At 35.0% G+C, this 17,622-nt stretch overlaps 1 protein-coding gene across 13 annotated transcripts in view; it reads left to right on the forward strand.

Annotated features, from left to right (window-relative positions):
• Positions 1-4,242: 4,242 nt before the first annotated feature.
• Positions 4,243-17,622, forward strand: part of Eip63E (cyclin dependent kinase Eip63E) — a 263,968-nt gene continuing 250,588 nt past the window's right edge. For 2 of the 13 annotated variants that reach the window (XM_073982730.1, XM_073982740.1), the window contains exons 1-2: positions 4,243-4,488; positions 5,624-5,874. In XM_073982730.1, the coding sequence (XP_073838831.1) occupies positions 5,778-5,874 (97 nt within the window). In that variant the 5' untranslated portion in view covers positions 4,243-4,488; positions 5,624-5,777. Of the gene's footprint in view, positions 5,875-17,622 lie in introns of all 13 variants that reach the window. The other 11 variants (XM_073982729.1, XM_073982739.1, XM_073982738.1 and 8 more) reach the window with 10 other exon arrangements.

Here is a 17,622-nt window from a genome sequence, read left to right on the forward strand (position 1 = left end):
AAATGTAAACCAAGCATTAGTCCATATGGTAACCCTCCCACTGGGTATATTCTATGTCTAATGCTTGGTTTTCATTCGGCGTCGTTTCGTAATTTTGAAGGCGTTTCGTGATTTCGCGCGGAATCAAACAATCCTCTACTTTTGAAAATGGTAAAACCAGCTAAAGTAGTAAAAGTTGTAAACTGCTCCTATATGAATGTTATGGTGTCTGAAGTAAAGGAACGCTTTTCTAGTAAAAAGCTGTAAAACTTGAAGATTCTTGCACGTAAAGGAACAGAGCTAATATTTATCATGATTTCGCATACAAACATGAAATCATCTCATTTCGTGATTTCAGCGAAATCACAGTACACATGATATACAAACCTGTTTTTGCCTTAAAACCTTTCACGTATCACAATAAAAAAGGTAGATTGTCAATTGCTGCAACAAAAATTTTTATATCAAAATTTGTAAACAATGTAAAAAAAATATTAACAGCCTGTTTCTATATGTCGAAACGAAAATGTGTGCGAATGAAATACTACCAAACTTGTGTGTGTTTCAAAATTTGATTTTGTTTTGAAGCAAACTCAAAGCTAATAATAGCTCTGTTCCTTTACGTGCAAGAATCTGCAAGTTTTACCACTTTTTACTCGAAAAGCGTTCCTTTACTTCATGTAAGCATACAATTGATATGAGGGCAGTTCGCAGCTTTAACTACCTTTGCTACTTTTACTATTTTTAAAAGTAAAGGAACAGACCAAATATTTCGAAAACTAACAGCCAGTTTATGTATGTCGAAAGAAGAATGCGTGCGAATGAAACACGCCCGAACTTTAGTTTTCGAAATAAATTTACCTTTGCTTTTGCTTCAAAACAAAAAAACTAATTTGAAAAACACACAAGAGTTTGGACGTGTTTCTTTCGCACACATTTTTCTTTCGACATACAGAAACAGGCTGTAAAGTTTGGGTGTGTTTCATTCGCACACATTTTCGTTTCGACATACAGAAACAGGCTGTGAATTACTTTGTTACAATGCTATTTTTCATTGTATTCCCGTACTTTTTAATGGTAATGTTAGAAGAGCGAATTATCAAAACCTGCTTCCCCATACAAATTTCTTAAAAAATACGGGAACGGAAAATTATGCTTTGTTTACATTTACGAAATCCACTCGATTTCAACTGTCAAATGAAATCTCATCTGGATTTCATTTGACGTTTAACCTATGGATTTGACAGATGAAATCGAGTGGATTTCGTAAATGTAAACCAAGCATTACAGAAATTGCAAAAACTCCAGCAGAAATGTTAAAATTAACGTATCAGCTATCGTATTTAGATACCAATAAATATGCTGCTAGTTTTTACTAGGCCAAATTGTATGCCAAAAACAGGAGAAGAGGGTGTTATTCGGCACCATTTTTGTTTAAAGAGAGGTGCAAGTCTTGCTAGATTTCGGAGTGCGGGAACGAGAAAACCATCTATCAGAATTTATTATTATGATGTTCAAGGAAAATCTCATCTGGATTTCATTTGACGTTTAACCTATGGATTTGACAGTTGAAATCGAGTGGATTTCGTAAATGTAAACCAAGCATAATGCTTGTATTACATTTACCAAATCCACTAGATTTCAACTGTCAATTCCTTTGCGTATACGTCAAATGAAAACTCACCTGAAATCCATTGGATTTAATGTGACGTTTAAACAATGAAATTGACAGCTGAAATCGAGTGGATTTCGTAAATGTAAACTTACTATAATACTACATGCACTATTTTTGTCTCGTTTTGTGCCAGAAACGCGTTCCCGCATTAAACTCGCACTTCTCTTTAAACAAAAATAGAGCAGAATAAAATTCTGCTATACAAATTTGGCCGAGTATTTTTGCTAGAGTTTTTGCAAATTCTGCCATTTTTCCGTTCCCGCACTGTTTGAAAGAATTTGTATAGTCGATGGTCAGACTAACACGATTTCAACATGGCGACGTCAAGTTTATAGGCGAGGGGTATGAAGTAGTGAAACCCGTGTACATGGTTTTCTGTGTTTGTGGTGTTGCCTCTTCTTGTTATTCGTTGCAAGTTTTTTCCTTCCATTTTCTTTCATTTTTATTTTCTCAAGCAAACGTTAACAACAAACAAACATAAAAAGATTTAATAAAAACATTTGATTAATGAAAGAGTCAACATTTAACTATTAATATTAATTTAATTATTGATGTTAATTATTTTGTGTTGTTTTTTTTAGTTCATTTATGTTTGTTTGGTTTTTATTGGTATGAGAAACAAAACAAACGCGAAGGGTAAAAGAGAGGGAGAAGACGCAAAAATCTGAAATTTCACGTTAACGTGTGTGGACACTAACGAAACTTGAAAAGAAACTTTAACGAAATTGGTTTCAAGTAACCTTGCTAGTCTGACCATCGACATAGGAAAGTATAATTTGACATTTGCTAATTTTAACACGAAAAATTTACACAAAGAAAAGTTTATATTGTAACAAAGCAATTTATTTTTTTTTACTTTGTTTACAAATTTTTATATTACAATTTTTTGTTGCAGCAATTCGCAGTCTACCGTGTGTATTGTGATACGTGAAAAGTGTTGCAACTTTTGGTACTTTTTTGGGCAAAAAACAGGGTTGTATATCATGAGTACTGTGATTTCGATGTTGATTTCGCTGAAATAACGAAATGAGATGATTTCATTTTTGTATGCAAAATCATGGTAAATTTTTCTTGATTTCGCGCGGAATCACGAAACGATGCCGAATGTAAAACGCCTGTTATGCCAAGTTTACACTTATGGGTACTTTACACGATATGTTATTTAACATATGTGCTGTCACTTTGCATATTCATGTTGTATATAAAAAGTGACATACCATATGTAAAAAACATATCATGTAAAGTTCCCATTACGCTCCAAAATCCACTGGATTTCACGAAATCCTGAAATACAAAGCGGTGTCGTTGATTTCAAACATATTACAATAATCAAGATAGATGTATATGCGCAGCTGACCGAACATGAATTTTCAAAACAAACTGTTGTAAATAGTCTTAAAAAACGACAATATAAAACTCGTCGGCTTTCCTTTTTCACTTGCATTATTGAGTGATCATCAAGCCCGACTCCAACGAGGAATTAATTAAAAATTATTACTAAAAATGATCTTCGCCTAAAAATAAAAATTTTTCAAATAAAAAATAAAACTTTACTGCTTTATTTAGAAAATTATCGTAATATTATCTATATATCGTATTAATTGTGTATAATACTAACAAATGTAAATATAAAAAATGTTATTATCGTTAGACATCATAATATGCCTGTCCGTGTACTCGATAATTTGTAATAGTTATTACAAATGTTTCTAAAATTTACAGTTGCATAAAGGAAAAGTCGCTGAAAAAATGTGTTTCACCAACATTTAGTAAAAATGATCGAGCACGAGGACAATTTGATAGATAAAAGTTGTGTTCAGAACCTGCAAAATATAACTACTTGCAGTAGTTTTCCCGTTTAGTGCTACAAATGCGTTCCCGTACTCCGACATCTAGCAAGACTTGCACTTCTCTTTAAACAAAAATAGCGCTGAATAACAAACACCATCGTCTCCTCCAAATTTGACATAGCAGAATCTAGCAGCATGTTTATTGGTATCTGAATGTGATAGCTAATACGTTGATTTTGATATTTCTCCTGTTGCGTTGGATGTTGGATGCTGTGTTATGGCTATATCACATAATATGCTTTTTCACATGTATGTTGTCACTTTGGGTACACTAATATACAGACCAAGGGCTGGATTCTCGTTCTATGAAAATTGGAAAGGAAAAAGATTTTCTTTATAATATTTTTCATTTGACTTTTATTTCCTATATAAAATTTTTCATTTCACATTTTCATAGAAAAAGAATTGAGCCCCAACTGATGTCATACATTTGAAAAAACATATGGTGTGATATAGCCATTAGTAATTGTTGCTACCATGGTACAAATACACAGGTAGCCGCATCGGCAATTGTTGGTAACATAAGGTGTCAAAATTTGACATCAATTCAATGCAGTTGACACATTATGTTACCATCAGCTGGCATGATAATGCTACCTGTATTATTGTACCATGGTTGCTACATTTCAACTTGACTTCATATATTTTCAGTATTAATCCAGAATCGCATTTGTATTAGGTAGTACCTGGCCTTTATTCGTTTACATGAAATTGAGCGTGAAGCAAGCAACAAAGTTCATTGTATTTTAGCCTTAAACGCGTTAAAATCGGCGGCGGCTGAACCCTTAAAAAATCAGCGAAGGCGGCGCGTCGCCGACTGACTAATTGATTCGGCTTCCACATCTGATTGCGAGTTTTTCTTTTTTCTCACAAGACACAGATGTTGCTGTGCGTAATAAATAAATGTTTTAGATGTGTCGCACGAAACTCGATCTAAAATAAAAGTAAAAGGCAAAATAAGAACAAAAATATTTGATACAAGACGTTAGTAGAAGAATATGTTGTAAATTCATCTCTACAAATTGTTTCAATTGTTTGTGTGTGCGTGAAACTTAAAAGATTAATAAGCGGAATCAAATGAAGAAAATGTAAACTTTTGTGTGCAGTGGAGAATTTATTTGTTTATAAACGTACATCCCAGCCGTACATTCGCGTCAAATTCGTGCAAAATGCAATTATAAAATACCGGCAACAAATCGAATTAAGTTGCACTTTGCTTTACTCGAATTAAAGAAATCAAATCTAAAAGCAATATTAATATTAATACCAAATATTGTTAATTTGTTGTATTCTTTTATCTTTCGTGCATACGAAACAGTTTGACAGACCAGCAGTTGTCAATTACCCAAGTCTCTTCTTATTGGGATCTGTTTGAATATCGCGCTGTGCATTAGAGTGAAAAGGACAACTATACATTTTTATTGGAAAAACGTGTGCCGCGCTCTCTTAGCTCTCATCTCATAACTTGTTTTTTTTTGTGTGTTGTTGGGTCTCTTTGTTGTTTTCTTTCGCATTCGTTTTATTAAAACCCACACCAATTGTTATAATTCCAATTCCTCCAATTGATTTTTTTTTTTGGTTTCGTTGAATTGTTTGAAATAAAATAAAAAATAAAGTGAAATTGTAGTGGAGTTGAATAAATATATTTTTATATCACAAAACGGCCAAATTAAACGATGTAGAGTGGAACATCCAAAAACGACCCACTAAGAAGAAACTCCCTACCAGCAACCTTCTGTTCAGCTGTAAATAAAACAAGTGATGCAAAATACTGTCCCAATTAGGCGGACGTCCTACACGCAAAGCAAAAATATCGAAATTCTTCTTACGCTCTGAATCCACTGTGCTACTGCGTAACGTTTTGTTTGCAATTCCCATATACCGCGGTGTCATTTAATTGTCATAATAATTGTGGTGGCATTACGTTACACTCTTTCCGTGGATTCCTCAAATTAAGCAAACAAGCAAACATTAGACTGGCAAAGTGCAAGCCATTCGGAGGAATTCTTGAAGTGGGATTTTCATTGCCTTCGACACAACACCCCCTTCCCTTGAGATTTCGTTTATCATTTTGCTTTCGTACTGTATTTTATCGTTATTTCTTTGTTTTTGTTAAAAGTCTGCGGCTTTAGCAAGTGAATGAGTGAGTGAGCGCCTTTGTATTTCCCTTCCTATATCTACGGTACATGCCTATCTGTCGGTGTGCCTCATAAAAGGCCGAAAATAATTCTAAAGATCAACAATCAAGAATCGAAGAACTTGAATAGTGACTAATGCACCCCATGGAGCGAAGCATTTCTGCCGGTGGAGGCACCACTAGCCAAACAACGACAATGGCTTCTGCAGCAGCACAAACAAATTCTAAAGAAGGTGAGTAATTGATCAGATAACGAAACCGAGCCTATGCATTACACTTTCGGAATTTTTGTTGTCATTCAGTTTGTTTCAGCTCAAAATAACCAATTATATCTACATATTTCATAAAAAAGTTTCAAATTAGTTCATTGAAATGAAATTACAAAAAAAATGTTTTTTTCAATACTTAGCTAATATTGTGTGATATTCTACATATAATAACCTACCATCAAAATTAGGAGGAGAAAAACTTAAAATTTTATGTGAAAACTGTGTTTTCGAGTCATTTTAATAAAAAGTTTTTATACCCTACACCACTATGTGGAAATGGTATTATAAGTTTGTTATGGTAAAAATGCATGTAACACAGCGAAATATTCGTCGGAGACCCCCAATGTGGTATTGGTATAATTCATATCTCGACGAGATGAAGCGATTCAGAGATGTGTGTCCATCCGTCCGTCTGTCCATTATGAATTGTAAGCAAACTTCGTAATATTTTGCCCAAACTTAGTTTAATTTCGAATATGGGCTATATCGGTTCACTCCGTGGGGCACCTCCCCCACAAAAGTTCAAAATTTTTCTGAAAAATTATGTGAATGATAACTGGCGAAGTGAGCAATCGATTTGCTCCAAACTTTCCATATATTATTATTCCTTCCAGATATATGTATATCGGTCCACACCTTAGGGTACCTTCCACACAAAATTCGGAAAAAGGGAAATTTAAGAGTCCTCTCGAATCTTTTTTAATTTTTTCAGCAGATTGCGCAGGTACAATTTAATCAATTCCGCAACATAACTCTCAAGGGGAACTTTACACATCGTATTATTTCATCCAGTCATGTGTCTGGTTGAAATATGGACTATATCGGTCCGTCCTCCGAGTACCTCCCTATTTGATTATTTCCTTTTTTTGAAGAAGGATCTTTTCATGGTCCCTATTCTGGTCCCTTTTCCGGGGTAAGTCATACTTCCTGAGATAATAGTCCAAAACCCCCTGCCGGCTCCAACTAAAATTACAAATCTAAAAAAATAATTCTCAAACTTTTCCAAAACTCAGAAGTTAAGGCCTGCGTACATAAGCTGCCTTGCCTGCTTACCTTGCTTACTTCTGATAAAAGAATAAAAAAGAAAAGGGCAAACTAGTTCGAAATTTCCTCGGCCTTCTTTATTCTTTTATTTTTATTATGTCAAAAATTAAGCAGGAAAGCCATGGTAGAATAAGAAAAGGTAGCAGCAATACACAGCTGACTGAACTGGGTTGTGACGTTATGGGTACTTTACACGATATGTTTTTTACATATGAGTTGTCACTTCTCCCATACAAAATGTATATGCAAAGTGACAACTCATATGTGAAAAACATATCGTGTAAAGTACCCATTAGTGTCAAATTTCATATGACATTTTATACATTTATTTCTATTTCGATGTACATTAGGGACATATATTTTTTGAGAAAAAAAGTATATCATTCGGAAAAAACATTTCCCAGAAAGACTTCTTCATATCAATGATATGTAACCTCCTCCAAGTTCGAACGATAAGCCGCGCAGTAAATCCCCGCTTGTAGAGGCGATACAACGTTTGTTAATATGTGAGGTATTTTGTTAAAATTTAAAAAAAAATAAAGCCCTAATAAACGTGTGCTTCTTTGATTTCTAAAACAAAACATTGAAACAGCTTCTCCTTTTTCTATGAATTTCCAGCGACCCCAAACTTTTCTGCAAGAATTCTACTTTCTGCGAGAATTTATGCATTTAGTGGAATGATGTGGAAACATAAAAATTGAAAATGTCATGTTTTCCAAAATATTGAACCAAATATGAAAAATTATTAGTTTTTTAAATTCCAATAATTATAGAAATTTTCTTGTTTTTTTTACAAATACAACTGGCAGTAACGTTACAAACAAAAACAATTCCTTTGTGGTTGTTTTTCGAGTTGTATTTGTTGTAGTATTAACTTTACCTTATATTTGTTCTATCATGCAGGAAAGCAAGGTAATCAGGCGGAGCAGCTTATGTACGCAGGCCTTTAGCTTACTAAAATTTATTTGGTATAGCCCCGTATTACGATACCTACAGATTCCACGTATTTTGAAGCAAACTCGTGTTACAAAAAATATATATATTTTTATACGGCAGAGGCTGAGGGTATATCACCAACTGCGCTGCACGCCATTACCACATATATTTGTCAAGGACTCAACGAGAGGCGGCCGTGCGATAGAACAGAGATCGTGGCGCTTGACTTATAAAAAGCCTTTGATACAGTCAGCCACTCCACGCTGTTTGAGGACATTGAGCAGACAACCCTCCAGCCAAGCTTGAAACGTTGGATAGTCAATTATATATGTGGACGCTAGTCGTACGTGGAATTCAGGAACAAGAAGTCCAAACCCCGTAGAGTGAAACAGCGAGTTCCCCAAGATGGGATGATATCTCAGGAACTGTTTAACCTCTAACTCTCCAGTATTCCGCCCCTTCCAAACGGCATCGAGATCGTAACGTATGCGGATGATTGCACGATCCTGGCGTAAGGTACCTATCCTGATGACATCTGTGAGAGACTGAACAACTATTTAACCGATCTTACCACCTTTTCCCATTCGAGGAATATGCAGATTTCCGCCATAAAATCAACAACCACTATGTTCAACACATGGACAGCGCAGTTTGGAAGAGAATTGAATGCCATGGTCGACGGTAGCAGAATTCGGACCACAAACTGCCCCAAAATAGGGGTCACATTCGACACTGCTATCAAGTTGTGCGTGCACGCAACAGCTATCTGCGACAAACTGAAAAGCAGGAACAATGTACTCAAGTCCCTAGCCGGCAGCACTTGGGGTTCAAATAAAGACACTTTGTTGGCCACATATAACGCGATAGGTCGGTCTGTGGTAAGCTATGCGGCTCCAGTTTGGCCCCCGAGATTATGTGATACGAATTGGAAAAAGATTGAAACCTGTCAGAATGCAACAGGGTGCCTCCTCAAGTCTACAGTGGACCCTCTACATGAGGAGGCAAAGATTCTTCCAGTAAAGCAACATAATGAGATGCTTTCGTTGCAGTACTTACTTGGGTGTTACCGTGAGAGCCATCCCAATCACCATATCGGGAAGGATATTCATGATCTAGAGAGGGAGGTCCAACAATATAGAAGAGAACTCCTAGATCAACAGGCGTATCAAGCAGATTTAAATAGTATTCACACGGATGCAGTTGCTAAGACCATAAGCAAATATGGTGTGAATAAAGTCCTCGAAATACATCCCCCATCTATCGCAGCTGAGGAGCGTCAGCTGCCACGATAAACTAGAGTAGTTGTGGCTCAACTACGCTCAGGATATTGCAGTCGCCTAAATTCTTATTGGGCGGAAATCGACCGCGCCGTACAAGACATCTGTCCAGTATTCGGCATGGGCCCGCACGACACAAAACACCCTTTCAACAGCCCAGCCAAACATACTCATATAACTCCAATTCTTTCCTGGAACTGGAGATAGACCCAGAGCCAGATTGAACCGAAGAACGAACATACAAACATAATAATAAACACTGTTACAACAACCATTGAATTCCTTTAAAGTTTTTCACAGTGCTATATGATTTTGTTTCGCAGTCGTACAAACATTTCATCGATGCACTTAATTCGATTTTTTGGCAATTTGTTTTTTCAAGCCACTGTAAACAACACAAGACATGGCTGTAAGTCAATCGGCGCTGTGTACGTCTATACCAAACAATTTCAAACCTTCCAATGGAAAATTGAGATGGCGTCTGACGTCAACAATAAGTCTTGCCTAGGTCAGTAATAGAGGAATAGACAATTCAGTTTCAAATATTTTGAGCAGCACTGTATGTACGTAGATATTGAAAGTTAACCAACTAAGGCATCGTTGCATAAGAAGAACGGTCGAGCCAAATTCGAACAAGGATGCCCATTGCCTTGTATTCTTTTACAATAAATAACTGAAGCAAGAAAGCTAGTTGCTATTGTACCGTGGCCTTAAGTATTGCTGACTATTTGAATCACACATTTGGTCAAAAACTTGTCTGCTATTTCTTTGTTTTAAGAAATTATATGTATTATACGTCTATTAGAGGAGTAAAATAAGTAAGACCTCCTATTTCGCAGCCATTCTCTAGTTAAGTGATTAGAACGTTTATAGTTTCGAAAAGCAACTATTGTTTCGCGATTTTCTCTTCATGTTTAAGAGCATAGTACTGTTTTGTCTTAATATTTCATCCCATGATTCTGTAGATGATGGTTTAATAGTTTAGGTATTTTGTATTTCACTTATTATAAAGTTTTGTTATTATTTCACCAATGTAATATATAATAATGGTGAGAAATGGGCATCGTTTAAAAATGTTTTTTTTTATATAAATGTAGAAACTCTTGTTTTCGATATATTATCATACATTTTTCCTCGACATATTTTCTCCGACTCTGCTGCTCTATATGTATGTAGACATTATTGTGTCCGAACACTAACAAGAAATGCGATAGCAATAAAAATAGACGAGTAAATAATAGATAAGAAATTTGTATCTAGTTTGCTCTAAATACAAGTTTACGTTTATTGTGTTTTTCTTCCATTTCTCTTCACATTGTTGATAACAATGAAAAGCTTTAACATGTCGAAGTTTAAGAAGTAAAATGTGTTCTATGCAATTTCTCCCAACGCCGAATTATTGTTTTTTATTAATGAATTTCGAAGTCTTAATAAATCATGCAATTTGAGAACTTGAGATATTGGCCCAGTTAATCAGCCCAATCACGAATGATAATTCCATGCAGAATTTCTCTCTTTTCATTTTGCTTTGCTTAAAAATGCTCAAGAATAAGGGAGGTAGGAAAAAGTGCTACCAAATTCAATAATTATTTTCTGCAAATTATTCGTGATTGAAGCTATATTTTCTCGAACATAAAGTACGACCATAGCTAGATCGCATTGCTGTGGGGATCTACCACATATGTGTACGTCAGGAATGTATATAGCTGCTTCCTGAATAAGTTGTTGAAATAGTAGATTAATCTTTTTATCATTTAATTACGGCATTCGATTCGATCGAGTATTTGCTCGTGAATGAAAAAAATCGATCTATGAAAACCTATGTGTTCTTCAAAGAACATTATGAAGTTAGATGGTAAAAAATGTTTTTATTTTAAAGCAAAAACTAATAAACAAAATTGTTAATGAAAAAATTTAAATATTTATTGTATTCGTTGAACAATACTTTGGGTAATAATTACGGAATGAAGTTGTGCTAGAAAAATGTAGGAAATGATTCATTTTTGTAAAAGTTTTTGAAATTGTTATAACAGATGCTTAAGCAAATTCTCGATCAAATCGAACACTGTAATTAGGCCCCAGGTCACAACTGCACAGTTTATAGTAGTAGTAGTAGTTCTCAACTCAAATTAATAACTGAAAATCAAGGTGTTCCATACTTATTCATTCCATATAACATACACTCTTAAATGTGAATATCCATATTTATAACAAATATTATTAAGAGTAGCTCTCAACTTTGCAACTGAAAATCCAGTGTTGTTTGATTGTGCATGAACAATGTTTTTCTTTTTATATTTTATAATTATACCCTATACCACAATGTGGAAAAGGGTATAATAAGTTTGTTTTCCCAAAAATTCATGTAACGCCGCGAAATATTCGTCGTAGACCCCTCATGTGGTATACTAAACTTCATATCTCGACGAGATAAAGCGATTTTGCGATGTGTGTCCGTCCGTCCGTCTGTCCGTCCATTAAAAATTGTAATCAAGCTAGAGGCCGCAATTATGGACCGATTGTCACGAAATTTAGTATGGAGGTCGGGTTTGGACCAGAATAGAACTGATTAGTTTTTGGCGATGATCGTGAAATGTTAAAGGGATGAAATGGACCAAAAACAAAATTTTTGCTCGATTTTGTAGCCGCTCTGTAGGTCGCAATAATAGTCCGATCGGCGCGAAATTTTAAACGTAGTTTTGGTTTGAGATGAAGAAGTAGCGTGCAAGTCAACGGTATGATCGGATAATATTTAGCGGGTTAAATTGATCAAAACTTTTGTGTGAAAATTGGTAAAATTTCTAATGCACATCTTATAACTTTATCCCAAGAAGACGCGTTTAGTGGTATAGGGTATCACATGGTCGGCCCCGTCCGACTATAGTCTGTTCTTACTTGTTTTAAACTATGTTAATTTTTTTTATATATATTTTGCTTGCAAAGCATTAAACGCTACCTCATATTCAATTATAATTATAGCTTATTCTGAATTATAAAAATTATACCAGAGTAGTTATTTACTTGTCAAACATTCAATGTACGTCATATTCAAAGATTAAATCATAATTATAACTTATTTTTAAGATATTAATATTTTTATAATTATCATCATGGAGTAGTTCAATCTGCAATTTAATTGTAATCGGCCATTGGGCTTAAAATTGCATTATATGAAATAAATAAATAAAATTTAGCATAGAAATAAGTATGCCAAATTTGACCGAAATCGGTTCAGATTTAGATAGAGCTCCCATATATATTTTCGTCCGATTTCACGTATTTGCTGCTCCAAACACGCTATATATGTCTGATTTTGATGAAAATTGGAATGAGTGACTGAATTCGGCCTAGAAATAGATGTGCCAAATTTGATCGAAATCGATTCAGATTTGGATATAGCTCCCATATATATTTTCGGCCGATTTCACGTATATAATGCACCAAACACCCCATATCTGTCCAATTTTGATGAATAAATGAATGTGTGACGGAGTTCGGTGTAGATATAAGTGTGCCATTTTATATCGAAATCGGTTCAGATATAGATATAGCTCCCATATATATTTTATACATATTCACAGTGGTGAAGGGTATCAAATAGTGGGCCCCGCCCGACTTTAATCCTTTCCGTACTGGTTTTCCACTTAATTTATTCCTCGGGAGAACATAGGACATCAACAATACATACATATATACAATGATCTATTATGCACAATTGTTTTTATATAATACCATGATTTTTTGATATTTGCCAATTCCTTGAGCACTGTTCTTCTCCAGGACATTTTTGGGCGACCCGGCCTGCTGGTTACAATATAGGGCCAATCTCGAGATGGTATTTTACGGCTTCCGCAAGGTGTGACCAATCCAGTTCCATTTCTTTCTCTTTATCTGCGTTACAATAGGTGTTTCTCCGGCTAATCTCCATTAGCATTCATTAGAGATAGTATTTGGCCAGAATATACCACATATGATTCGGAGACATTTCTTGATGAAAGTCTGAAGTCTTTGTATAATTAGCTCGTTATACAACCAAGTTTCGCTGCCATATAACAATGTAGATTTTACACAAGCATTGAAAATTCGCAACTTCGTATCTCTTGTTATCTGTGTGTTTTTCCATGTTTTTCTTAGCCGCCCAAATGCGCTTCTTCTCTTATTAAGTCTGTTTGAGACATCCTCATCGATACTCGCCAGGATTACTGTTGTCAGTACTTTATATACGCTGTTTAGCAGTGTGGAAGGTCTTCTTTTTCGGAATTTTGACAATTATTCTCTTTGTCCATGCAGCGTCCACGAGTTCTCCGCTCCAAAATTTCCTCTCCGGCTGCTTTATTTATTTTTCTAAGTTTAGCAATAGCTGCCATTATTTCCTCTTTGGTTCAGCATTGACTTCCTCGTTTCTTTCTATGGTAACAACATTATCAAACACAGTGGATACAGAGTGTTCGACAGCATCGTCGGTATTAGTCCCTGGTTGATGTGTATTTTGTTTTTTATTGTTTTGTATATAAGTTGATGCAATTTTCTTGCGTTGTTTGCGCCTGCAGCGGCTTCTGCTTCTTTTGCCAATTTTTCTATATACTTTATCTTGTCTTTCCTTGCCGATCGCTTGACAGCTTTTAGCAATCGTGCTGTATTGAGGTTTTTGTGAACTGTCCTCGTTCACCCAGGTTTTTGTTCGTTTCTTTGTTTTATCAGTTTCCAGGATTCTTCGCTTATACATGTTTTTCTGTTGGACTTTTGGATGGGTCCAAGTGTTTTCATTGCAATTTCGTTTACTAAAGCTCCAGTTTCTTCCCACGTTTCTGGTATGTTATTTAGGATACGTTCTTTCATCTTTGTGCTGAATTCCGTTGATGTTTTTGGCCGCTTGAGTTTGTCAGTCACCCAGCGTTTACTTTTTTTTTTGATTTTGTGCGAGTTCCTGTAGGTTCTAAGTTTAATTTGTACTTTTGCAGTAAGCAATTCGTGGTCGCTATCGATGTTCCCGCTTCTCTTTGTGCGTACATCTAACAAACAGGCTTGTCCTCCAACTTTTACTTATACAAATGTGGTCTATTTGGTTCCTCGTATGTCCATTCCTTATGTGGGAATATCGTTCCACCTATTATCAACTCGAATGTTTGGCACAGATTCACTTATCTTACCGCTGTTATTCATAGTGCCTAGCCCATGTGTACCCGTGACGTGGTGCAGCCCCATGTTTGTACACCTCACTTTCGCATTGAAGTCGCCCATTAACACCATTACATCTTTTCTGGCTGTAGAGTTGCATATTTTCGTCAATTGTTCATAGAACCTGTCCTTATTTGAATCATCGGCTTTCTCCGTAGGCGCATAGCATTGTATAAGTGTAATATAGTTGGGCCGGGCAGGCCGGATACAATCGTTCAGGGTTCTAACGTTCCATTGTGCAAAGCATGTCCTTTTTCGTTTAGCAGGTTTCGTCATCAGATTTCGATCATTTGTATTTGTTTCTGTTCCGTAAATTATGAAGTTTTCAGATGAATAGATGATTGGTCTATATCATCGTATTCTGATGTTGGGGCTGCCAGTTTGTTTTTTCCAGACCGGAAATTGTAGTTTGAAAGGGCGCCTCTGACATTAGTAACCGACGCCTATCAGTAACCGCTCAATTTGAGACAGACATTAGTTGGATTTATTTTAGATAAAATACAGCCGTCCCTAAACTGGGAATACAGACCCTGACCCTAAAGGCGCTCGCTCCGAGACATACGCTCTAGGGATTCACATAGGGTCCGCGGGATCGTTAAGCCCGTCACCCTTTTTTAAGTGATGCCCCTACGGTATTAAGGTACGAGTTTGATGCAGTCCAGAAAGTAGGAGTCAATTAGATACAAACATATATTTAGTTCATATTTAGAGAATATGGACAACATATTGAGATAATAAATGGTTATAAAAATAAAACACAAAAATTGCAATCGTTTGATATGAAAAAGTAAAAATCACATACAGTTGAACCTCGATTATCCGTGAAACTCCATTATCCGGGATGGAAAATAAATGTTTGTATTTTTCCATTACCTCTATAATTCGTTATAAACTCCATTATCCGGGAGTAAAAACACACCTTCAAACAAATGTAAAAAAAAAAAAACAGAAAGGGAATACCCCTATTACACAAAATTTCTGTATTTATGGTATCACAATAACCATGGGACAAACTTTATTTGATGACGATAATCTTAGCTCTGTTCCTTTACGTGCAAGAATTTTCAAGTTATACCACTTCTTACTCGAAAAGCGTTCCTTTACTTCAGGTTGTATCTGTTTACAACTTTTGCTACTTTTGTCAGTTTTACCATTTTCAAAAGTAAAGGAACAGACCAAATATGTATTCTTCTAAAATGTGGTGTATGTCCTTTAACAAATATAGTAAAAATATCGCAGTTAAACATTATTGAGCAATACTATGCCATTTTGACTTAAAAAATGTTCAAAAACTTCATAAAAACATTGAATATTATCCGCGAAAAGTAGATTATCTGTAATGCCTCAGGTCCCGACCATTATGAATAATCGAGGTCCGACTGTATTTTAAAGATGCGAGTTTGAGGAAGTTGGACACTGCGTCGATATGTATATGTCTCATCTTCGAAGATATTTTTTTTAACGAAAGACTCAAAAATTAATTTAGTGGTACCCACAACTCAAAACCGACACAAATCGAAATACTATAGTGCTTTCACAAAAACAAAAAACAAAAAAAAAAAAAAAAATGCCCACAGAATTTACACCTGTAAGGAATCAATAAAATATCCCTGAATATCTATCTTTTTGTTAATTCCCAGTGGCACACAACAGTACAATTTGCCTGTATGTAGGCCATTCCTCTATTATTTGAGATTAATATTCGTTCAGAAAACAATTAATTTTTCGTTAATAATCTCTTGTTTATTTGTGTTGCTGTCTTCTTAACCGAGTATTGTTTATTGGCAAATTAATCGGCACCGCTGTTTTGTTTGTTGTTGTTTGTGTTTATTTATACAACTTATTTATTTTATATTGTTTATCTAATAAGCCAAAATACCCTGCAAACACTTTCTATCGCCTAAGAATAATTCGCGATTTTCCAGAGCGATTAATTTGTCGCAGGCGATATCGCCTAAAAATCTTCAGCGTATCACCAATCTAAAGTAAGTGTTTATGCAATGCGACTCGCGACCAAGATTCGCTGACGAATCATATAGAAGATCTTAAGAAGAAGAAGAAAATATAAAGTAAAATAAAAGATTTTTTTTCATTCTTCTTTGTTTTTTGTTTCTTTCATTTGTTGTCGTCTTTGATTTTTACCCTTTTTGTTTTTTTTTCTGATTTGTTATAATTTTTAATTATTCCTTATGTTGTAGTGCTTGTAAACTGGCTCCATTCACTTTCTTCATTTCACTTGGCAAAATCCGGACATATTTGTGTTTGTCAATACTCATAATAATAATATTATACGTGCCATTTGTATCAAAGTTATGTAGAATATGTATATGAGAATTATATGGAACCAAATCAAAAATGATAGTAACAATCGCGTGATCGGGGTTCGGAAGAACAATATATTATTCGCCTGCACTAACAACAGCGAAACATAATACAAATTCGTGGAAAGCTCGCCGAGAAGCATAGCAGAAGATTCGTCGTAGCGATTGATAATAAACAATAATTGTAGAGAATCGTCTACGAATGGCAAATTACTCGCGTGGGTGAATTTTATAGAAAAATTCGCTAAAACATCGCCGGAAAGAAGCACAGAAGAATTTTCTGATCAAAAAATCGTCCAACAATCTTCCAAATGTTTGCAGGGTATGTTTATGTATTATAATGTTGTATTGTCTCAAATTGTTGTACGTCTGGTAGATAGGTTATAAACATAAATACTTGCTTTCGATATTTATGATCATAATAAGTAAAATCTTGCCCATAATAAAATAAAGTAATTTTAAGAAAATTTCGTAAAGGTCATTATTTATTCTTAAAAATTATATTTTTTAAATTTCTCGTTTAATGACAATCACTTATTTATTGAAATCTGTATACTTTACAAATACCAAATTCAAATGTCGAGACAAAATTCTGCCTTTAAATTTGAAAGAATTCGGTACCTTTATTTTTCCTCTTCGAAACTTTAAAATTGAAGAAATGTTTACTCAAACATACATTCGGAACTTTCCACCTCCACAGGACACAAGGAATATTCTAAATATTTATTTTATTTGTTACTTTTACTATTCCTGTGCTTTGGTTAAGGATCCTCCACAAAAAGCTAATAATGCAAACAAACTGGAACCCAAAAGAAACTCAAATGTTGATGAAACAATACGAAATGGTCGTAAAACGATAAAATACAAAGTATACAGGAAAATTCTACACATAGAATGGTTTGTTAAAGGAGTGTGGTAGTACGCATATGTTCCAATGCAAGATCCTGCAATACACA

Source organism: Musca autumnalis, unplaced genomic scaffold, assembly GCF_047663935.1.
Source record: "Musca autumnalis isolate F117 unplaced genomic scaffold, ASM4766393v1 scaffold_4, whole genome shotgun sequence".
NCBI lineage: Eukaryota > Metazoa > Arthropoda > Insecta > Diptera > Muscidae > Musca > Musca autumnalis.